Here is a 9,156-nt window from a genome sequence, read left to right as displayed (position 1 = left end):
TTGTGCTCAGTGTATAGTATGCAAATTGCATACTAACACCGATTCACAACGTTGCGCGAGCCCTGTGTGGGGCGTGTACTAATCCCCCTGAGCTACAATTGGCCAAAGCCACCCTTCGGTCCAAAATTTTAAAACATGCTTCAAAATCGAACCGATGGCCCGCTGCCCGATCGGTCCAAACCGATGGTTAGTACAGAAAGCATCGGTTCAAAACCCGCGCATGCTCGGAATCAAGTCGAAGCATGCTTGGAAGCATTGAACTTCGTTTTATTCAGCACGTTGTGTGTTTGACGTCACCGCGTTCCGACCCGATCGGTTTTTGGAACAATGGTGTGTACGCACATCAGACCATCAGGCCACTTCAGCGGTGAACCGATGGAAATGGCCCGTCGGACCATTCTCATCGGTTTGGAACGACCGTGTGTACGCGGCCTCACTCTCTGGGCCCCAGGTACTACTGGGTGGGGAGCGGAGGAAGATCACTTTGCTAGGGAAAGCAAGGAGATAGGCAGGGAGCTGGCTGGGACTTGAGTCAAGGCAGAAGAACATGCAAGCGGAGCTGAATGGGCATACACCTGAAACTGAAAAAATATTCCCTCTGCTCCGACCAGCACATGATCATCAGAAAGGGGCACAGATAATGGGAAAAAACACACCCCCCTAAGCTAGTAGGAGGGGCAGAGTAATTCATTTTTTTTTCTAATTCTGCACTGTCTTTGAAATTGCCCCAGCCCCTGTTCAAATCCAATCTAGGGACAAAACCGGGGACAGACTTAGTCCGGGGACAGTGTCCTCAATCCGGGGACTGTCCCCTGAAACGGGGGATGTCTGGTCACCCTATTTTAGGGTAATTTAAAATATATACTTTTTATCTATAGTAACACAATTTGTTTCAAGCTAACACTGATCAAAGTGGAAAAAAGGTGTATTTTTTTTAAATAGTTTTTGTCTAAGGCCGGACCGGACCGTTTTCATCGGACATGTCTGCTTGGAGATTTCTGTCTGATGGTTGTACACACCATCAAACCGAAATCCGCGCGGACAGACAGCGCGGTGATGTGGCCGCGACGATGACGCGGCAACGTGCGCGACCCTGGAAGGTCAATGCTTCCACGCATGCGTCGAATCACTTCGACGCATGCGAGGGATGGCGGCCCAGCGGACATGTCCGGTAAGTCGTACAGACGACCGAACATGTCCGACGGACAGGCTTCCAGCGGACATGTTTCTTAGCATGCTAAGAAACATTTGTCCGCTGGAAACCTGTCCGATCCGCCGGAAAATTGCCTGGTCGACCAGTTTCAGCAGACATGTTCGGTCGTGTGTACGAGGCCTAAGGATTACAAAAAGGCAATATCTCCAAAAGGATGTCTTGTTTATCCCCCCAAAAATTATATACAGTACCTGTATGTAATCTTGTTTTTTTTTTTATTATATAGGTAATTTATTTTATATTTTATCTTTGCATAATTATATACTGTATGCTATACAGTATATGCTACATATAATATACATATATGTTACATATAATTATATATGTTATTTTTGGTATCTAAACGAGTAACTTATGAATAAACAGGCCGAAGTGGTTAACATAATGCTATTACATACATACAAAATATATAGATACACATTGCAGTCCGTTCACATGTGTTTGTATAGCTCGTCTCTGTTCAGGTGTGGTACATATGAATGCTGATGCACCCAGAAAGATTCAAACAATAGTTATAGAAAGAAACCAAGCAAAGTTCAACACAGTAAAGGGAAAAGGCCATTCATACTCCACACAAAGCACAACGTCAGCATGTGAGTGTGTAAGCAGTAAAGGACGTATATAAGGGCCATAGACATCCCAGCAGTTACTGGTGTAAGCGAATAGCAGCACGGTGACAAATCAAACAAAATGGGAAAGGTGAGTTTATAAAAATAATTTATTATTTTAGACAACTAAAAAATGAAAGGCCAACCATTTGTATATTCATTTAAATAGATTTGGGGGGGAATTATTTTTTTTGCTCTCTTTGGATAATTTTCCATTTTATCCTGTCTGTTTGACGAGTGTCTGCCAGAACAAGTGAGGGAAAATCTAACAAGGGCATTGATGGCAATATAAACAATTATTCTAATGCCGCGTACACACGACCGTTTTTCGGGTTGTAAAAAATTTAGGGCCAGATCCACAGCCAGGCGGCGCAACTTAACTTTTCCCATTTAAGTTACACCGCCGCAAATTTCCCAAGTTAGTGCCCGATCCACAAAGCACTTACCTGGAAATTTGCAGCGGTGTAACTTAAATCCGTCCGGTGCAAGGCGTGCCCAATCTAATGGGGCGAGTCCCATTTAAATTAGGCGCGCTCCCGCGCCGGACGTACTGCGCATGCTCTGTCGGGTAAATTACCCGACGTGCATTGCGCAAACTGACATCGCACCGACGTAACTTGCTTAGACGGTAACGTAAATGGCGTCCAGCGCCATTCACAGACGTCTTACACAAATGACGTTGATGTTTAAATTTCGACGCGGGAACGATGGCCATACTTAACATGGCTTAGGAGAACTAGGGCTCAGCCCTAGTTTTACGCGGCGTAACCCGACGGAAACTACGTAGATTTAGATCGACGGGCCGTTCGGGACGTTCGGGGATCGCCGTAAATCTTCATTTGCATATTCTACGCCGGCCGCAATGGCCTCGCCACCTAGCGGCCGGCCTAGAATTGCATCCTTAAAGCGTGAGTTCACCCATTTCTTAAATTTTTTTTCCCCCTTAGATTCCTGCTCGTTCGGTCTAGGGGAATCGGCTATTTGTTTTAAAATATGATCCGTACTTACCCGTTTTCGAGATGCATCTTCTTCCGTCGCTTCCGGGTATGGGTCTTCGGGAGCGGGCGTTCCTTCTTGATTGACAGTCTTCCGAGAGGCTTCCGACGGTCGCATCCATCGCGTCACTCGTAGCCGAAAGAAGCCTAACGTCGGTGCGGCTCTATACTGCGCCTGCGCACCGACGTTCGGCTTCTTTCGGAAAATCGTGATGCGATGGATGCGACCGTCGGAAGCCTCTCGGAAGACTGTCAATCAAGAAGGAACGCCCATTCCCGCAGCCCATACCCGGAAGCGACGGAGAGGATGCATCTCGTAAACGGGTAAGTACGGATCATATTTTAAAACAAATAGCCGATTCCCCTAGTAAAAACGAGCATGAAGCGAAGGCTAAAAAGTGCCCTCTAAGGGTGAACCACCGCTTTAAGATCCGACAGTGTAATTCAATTACACCTGTCGGATCTTAGGGCTAGCTATGCGTAACTGATTCTATGAATCAGCCGCATAGTTAGAAACAGAGATACGACGGCGTATCAGTAGATACGCCATCGTATCTCGTTTGTGGATCTGACGCTTAATTTTTAATGGTCTAGAAAAAAAAACGATGTTTTTTTCAACCCGATCATTAAAACGGCCTTGCCTACACACGATCGTGAAACAAAAATGCTCTAGCAAAGCGCGGTGACGTACAACACGTACAACGGTGCTAAAGAGCTGAAAAAACACGTTGTTTTGTGAATGTTGGCTGAAAATGTTGTGCCGGCTGTATGCAGAACAAGTTCACTGCCAACGCCCTTCGGACCAAAATCTACGGATTTACGTCCGATGGAAATCCGATCGTGTGTACAAGGCTTAGCAGAGTATGGAAAGGCTAGAACCTCTGGCAGGATTGTATTGCTTTTTCTGGAATGGTGCTAAACCTTGTTGTGATTGGTAGTAATGTTACACATAGTATGAGGTCCCAGAAGCTGCTCTCCAACATACCCTCATAGGATTTTAGCAAAAAAATGATTGAAAAGATGGGAGCACCGCATTCGTTTGTACAGTTCATAAAAATATATTATTCTGCAACGAAGTAAAAAAGTAAGTAACATTTTGCTATAATAAATATCCCTAAAAATATCTAAAAAAATGTTTTTTTAGATATTTAGGCAGATACGTATTCTTCTACATATTTTCGTAAAAAAAAATTGCAATAAGCGTATATTGATTGGTTTGCGCAAAAGTTATAGTGTTGTACGTCACCGCTTTTGGACACGGTCAGATTTTTGACCGATGGTGTGTAGGCAAGACTGATGAAAGTCGGCTGATTAGATTCCATCAGATATCTGATCGTGTGTACGAGACTTGAGTCATGAAAGGGATAATTACCTCAATTTACTTTCATTGGAGTTAAAAACTCAATGCTCCTTGGCTCCTTGGTTAAAGCGGTTGTAAACCTGCATATACATTTTTTTTTTTTTACCCTGCAAGGCAAACGCCATAATGAGCTAGTATGCACAGCATATTAGCTCATTATGAAATACTTACCTCGGAACGAGGTAGGGAACTTACCTGGTCCACGCCGAGCCGTGTCTTCCGGGTATCGCCGCTCCAGCGCTATGATTGGCTGGAGCGGCGATGACGTCATTCCCGCGCATGCGTGTGGGAGATTTCAATCCGGCATGGGTCGACGGGGCCGGCCCTTCAGCCGAGGATCCCCCCTGCGCATGCGCCGCTGCAATCAGCGGCGCATTGCGAGGGGAATATCTCCTGACCTCACTAGGGCAAATGACTGATCGCTGTTCATACATTGTATGAACAGACAATCAGGCATTTCTCCCCCTGACAGGACCGGGAGCTGTGTGTTTGTCCCAGCTCTGTAACGAGCGATCGCGACCGCCGGGCACGCACGCGGGAGTCAGGAACAAGCGGGAGATTGCGTGCACGTACCTGCGGCGGTGCACGCGCGCCCCTAGTGGTCGCTTCGAGAGCCGACGTTACACTACGTGCTCTTGCACAGGAGAGCCGACCTGCCGCTGTAGAACTCCGGCGGCTGGTCGGCATGGTCAATGTTCATTGGGACACCATTACAATGTTGTTATAAATAAAAAGCCCCCCCCCCCCGCCCAAGAAAAAAAAGATAGTTAAAAAGATCACTGATGGCAATAACTGAAAGACAAATATTGCTGATTGTTCAAGGAACCACTGGTAACCTCTGAAGAAACCCTTGTTGAGAAAGACGGATATAAAGTGACATGAAATCGAACCAATAAGGCTTCAAACAGACATGAAAATCTAACAGAGGCTCAAGCTCTTTCCCTGATCAAACCCTGATCAAATATAAAAAAAAGTCTGAGGTTGAGCTTTAATATTTATTTATTGTGATCTTGTGTGTGCCCAACTGACAGTTTTAGGTCTATGTATTGAGTGTGGAACATTCCATCCCTTTATTTTACAATGAAGAAGTAAAATACATTTGTATGGCTTATATAAGTAAGGGTCTACCCTTTTATTCCATCAGATCATCTTCTACGAGGACAAGAACTTCCAGGGTCGCTCTTACGAGTGTAGCGCTGAATGTCCCGACCTGTCCTCATACTTCAGACGCTGTAACTCCATCCGTGTGGAGAGCGGGAACTGGATCCTGTATGAGCTCCCCAACTACAGAGGACACCAGTACTTCCTCCATAGAGGAGAGTATCCTGACTTCCAGCAATGGATGGGCTACAATGACTCCATTAAGTCTTGCCGTCTGAGCCCCCAGGTAACACAATGCAGTACAATGTGAATTCTAGTGTAATATATACAGTACAGTATATTATTTTTTTCATCTTAGGCCCCTTCACCGTGGACGGACCAGAATGGATTGGAGGTATCCAGGTGTAAACAGACACAAGTCTCTTTACACCCACCAATCCATGGTGGTGAATGGAGGATCCGATTAGGTCTGCCTGAAAAACCCAGAAAAACACCTCTTGTGTAGAAGGGGCCCTTAAATATTAACTTGATCAATGAGGCTTTGATTATAGCCGTGGTGTAACTAGAACCTTCAGGGGCCTGGTGCAAGAATCCACGAAAGGGCCCCCTGATCCCCCTCTTCCCTCCCAGACCAGGGTCTTTTTCATTGATCCTAGGGCCCTTTACCCCCATTGCAGGGAAAGGGGAGTTACCACTCCAGGTGGGTATGCTGGACAATGAATAGCTTCTCAGGAGACCAGGAGTACCGGCACCCGCATGCTTGGACAATCACAGCTTGCAAAAAAACAGAGAGCCATAATTGGCCAAAGCCAGGGTGGCTTTGGCCAATTATGGCTCAGGGGGTTTAGTACACGCCCCACACTATAAAAGGCCACCTGCAGGTCGGCCTTGTGTAGTGTGTTGCGGTGGTTAAGAGATGACAGAGAGAGTATAATTTTTTGCAGGTAGATAGAGCAGGCAGGCAGGCTAGTCAGTTAATGTTACAGTGTGTAGAGGATATATATACATCCCAGGTGTTGTACATATATTTATACACTGTATAGTTTAGCTAGATCAGTTCTTCCTAATTTACTGGCAGGCAGGTGATTGTGCTAGCTGCAGTATTCTTACGTGGTTTATTGCCTGTGTCCTCTGTAGTTTGCACCTTAAGCTACTTGGTGTGTACTGCCCGTGTGATCTAAAGATTCAGGAGCAGTGATTTTAATGATGCTTAAATAAAAAAAAATAAAAAAATGAAAAATTCCTTTAAATATTGTACCTGCTGGGTGTCTATAGTATGCCTGTGAAAACGTCTTTGAGAACCCGGGTCTTGCCCCAGGGAACATGTATCAATGGAAAAAAAGTTTTGAAAACTGTTGTTTTTTCAGGAGTCCTTTTTTTAAAAACGTTTTTTCCATTGATACATGTTCCCTGGGGCAAGACCCGGTTTCTCAAAGACTTTTTACAACAATAACTTGCATATTAGGCTTTAAAATTAGCACTTTTGAATTCGAACGTTCGAGTCCCATAGACGTCAATGGGGTTCTAAATGTTCGCGCGAACGTTCGGTCCGTTCAAAGGTTCTGGTGCGAACCGAACGGGGGGGTGTTTGGCTCATTCATACTTCTGAGTCACAGTGACCCTCTCTCTCAATGCCATGTGGTCCCTTCAGTCCACTCCCAGCTTGCCTTCCTCCTGTTCCACAGGCTCTGGCTGCTCCATTCCCTTGCACCATGACTTCACTCAACACACTGCCGACAGTCTCAACACACTGTAGCAGGCCTTCGGGTGGTCTCGGCCAAGTGTCACAGCCATATTTTTTACTAGCCACCTTTTTCTTTCACTGGCATTTACTGGCAGGAGAAAAGTGCCCATTTTTTACTGGCTGCCAGTAAAAATACTGGCGGTTGGCAACACTGGGTACATCCAAAAATGTACCATAAAGGGTTTTAATACTGTACGAGTGGAAGGGAGTCAGGGAGTGCTAAATGTTCATGGGTTAGGGGCACAAATGATTTTTATGGTTGGGGGTCCCCACAACTTGGGAAAATTTATCAAGGGGTCACGACAATAGGAAGGTTGAGAACCACTGCTCTATAGGAATGTGTGGAGAAAACATTGCAGATAAACCAGGGCTTTCAGATTACAGTATAATTATGGCTTTCATGGTAGGGCAGAAGGTATGGAGGGGAAGTTTCTAGCTTCGGAGAGAGTGAGGAAGGGGTGAAAACTCTGTTAGTGTCCTAATGTGGTAATTTTGAAATAGGACAGCAGAGGGACTGGCAGGATCACCAAGTAATCCACACAAAGGAAGCAATACAACAGAACAGGATACTTTTTAATACAAGTGCATTATGCCAGAGACACATATCGTAAATATGAAATGTTGGGGGTGATGTCCTCTTTAAATTTTAATTATGACCTTCCACCTTGTTGGGAAGTTTTTCTTTCATTTCCCGACTGGAAATGAGGGAAAAAAATACACTCCCAAATGATAAAAGTGACAGCAAAAAAAAACACCTAGTGATTTTATTTCCTCTCTACACTCTCTACAAAGCTGAGGCATGGTTGCATTATACTTTGAATGGTTGATGTTACAGGTTTGACTGCTTGCCTTCTTGGTTAATTTCAGTTTTTTTCCCTTCTATAACTTATTTTACTAGCACCAAGGATCCTTTAGAATCAGGATCTACGAGAGAGAAGACTTCAAAGGACAGATGATGGAGTTCACTGAGGATTGCCCTCATGTCAATGAGAGATTCCGCTTCAATGACATCCACTCCGTCCAAGTCCAAGATGGCTTCTGGATGTTCTATGAGGAGCCCAACTACAGAGGACGTCAGTATTACCTGAGACCTGGAGAGTACAGGCGATACAGCGACTGGGGAGCCACAAGCCCCAGAATTGGGTCCTTCAGACGTCTCCATCATTCCTATTAAATGTTTAAAAACATTTTAAGTTTTATGCTTGACAATAAACTTGATAAAGACATTTTTTCTGTTTGTATATTTATTGATTTATTTATTTGGCCCCACACTCAATTCTCTCCTCCTTTTGCCCAGTTACCATCGATTTAGTTTATAAACTCCTCTCCATGGCCCACCTCACTACCTGTCCCCTGAACCCTGTCCCCTGAACCTTGTCCCCTCTCAATTACTTCGACCACCTTCCCGCTCTATCCTCAACTCCCTAACCCACATCTTCAACCTCTCCCTCTCCTCCGACACCTATCCTTCCCCGCTCAAACATGCACTGGTTACTCCCATACTTAAAACTAGACCCCACCTGTTTGAATAACTTAAGACTCATCTGCCTGCTCCCATTTGCCTCCAAGCTCATCGAACACCTTGTCCATGACCGAATGAGTCGCTACCTCACGGACAACAACCTTCTCGACCCCCTACAGTCTGGCTTCCCAGCCCACAACATTCTACTGACACTGCCCTACTAAAACTCACCAATGAACTGCTAAAACGAATGGCCATTACTCCATACTCATACTCTTAGACATCTCTGCTGCCTTTGACACAGTTGACCACCTGTTCCTCCTCAGAAAACTACACTCCCTGGGCATCCGTGATTTTTCGTTATCCTGGTTCTCCTCCTACCTATCTCAGCACACTTTCAGTGTCACTTACAACTCCATCTCCTCCGCTCCTCTACCTATTGTTGTTGGGGTAACCCAAGGCTCTCTCCTATTCTCACTTTATACCTATTCCCTGGGTCAGTTGATAACCTCCCACGGCTTCCAATACCACTTCTATGCCGACAACACCCAGATCTATCTCTCCACTCCTCAACTCACCCCCTTGATCTCCTCACGGATTTCAAACTTACTGAATGACATATCGGTATGGATGTCACACCACTTCCTCAAACTCAATCTTTCTAAAACTGAGC

General features: G+C 45.3%; 1 protein-coding gene across 1 annotated transcript; it reads left to right on the top strand.

Annotated features, from left to right (window-relative positions):
- The first annotated feature begins 1,811 nt into the window (after positions 1-1,811).
- On the top strand, positions 1,812-8,247 carry LOC120924612 (gamma-crystallin-3-like). The gene is made up of 3 exons (XM_040335607.1): positions 1,812-1,912; positions 5,321-5,563; positions 7,920-8,247. Exons 1-3 carry the CDS (start codon positions 1,904-1,906, stop codon positions 8,193-8,195), a joined length of 528 nt encoding a protein of 175 aa, XP_040191541.1. The 5' UTR covers positions 1,812-1,903; the 3' UTR covers positions 8,196-8,247.
- The last annotated feature ends 909 nt before the right edge of the window (positions 8,248-9,156 follow it).

This window comes from Rana temporaria, chromosome 1 (genome assembly GCF_905171775.1).
Source record: "Rana temporaria chromosome 1, aRanTem1.1, whole genome shotgun sequence".
NCBI classification, from domain to species: Eukaryota; Metazoa; Chordata; class Amphibia; order Anura; family Ranidae; genus Rana; species Rana temporaria.
Note: the sequence above shows the minus strand (reverse complement) of the source record. Positions and strands in the feature narration are given on the sequence as shown.

Coding starts and splice junctions, on each gene's coding strand:
- LOC120924612 (XM_040335607.1), top strand. Junction 5,564..7,919: donor CTTGCCGTCTGAGCCCCCAG/GTAACACAATGC, acceptor TTATTTTACTAG/CACCAAGGATCCTTTAGAAT.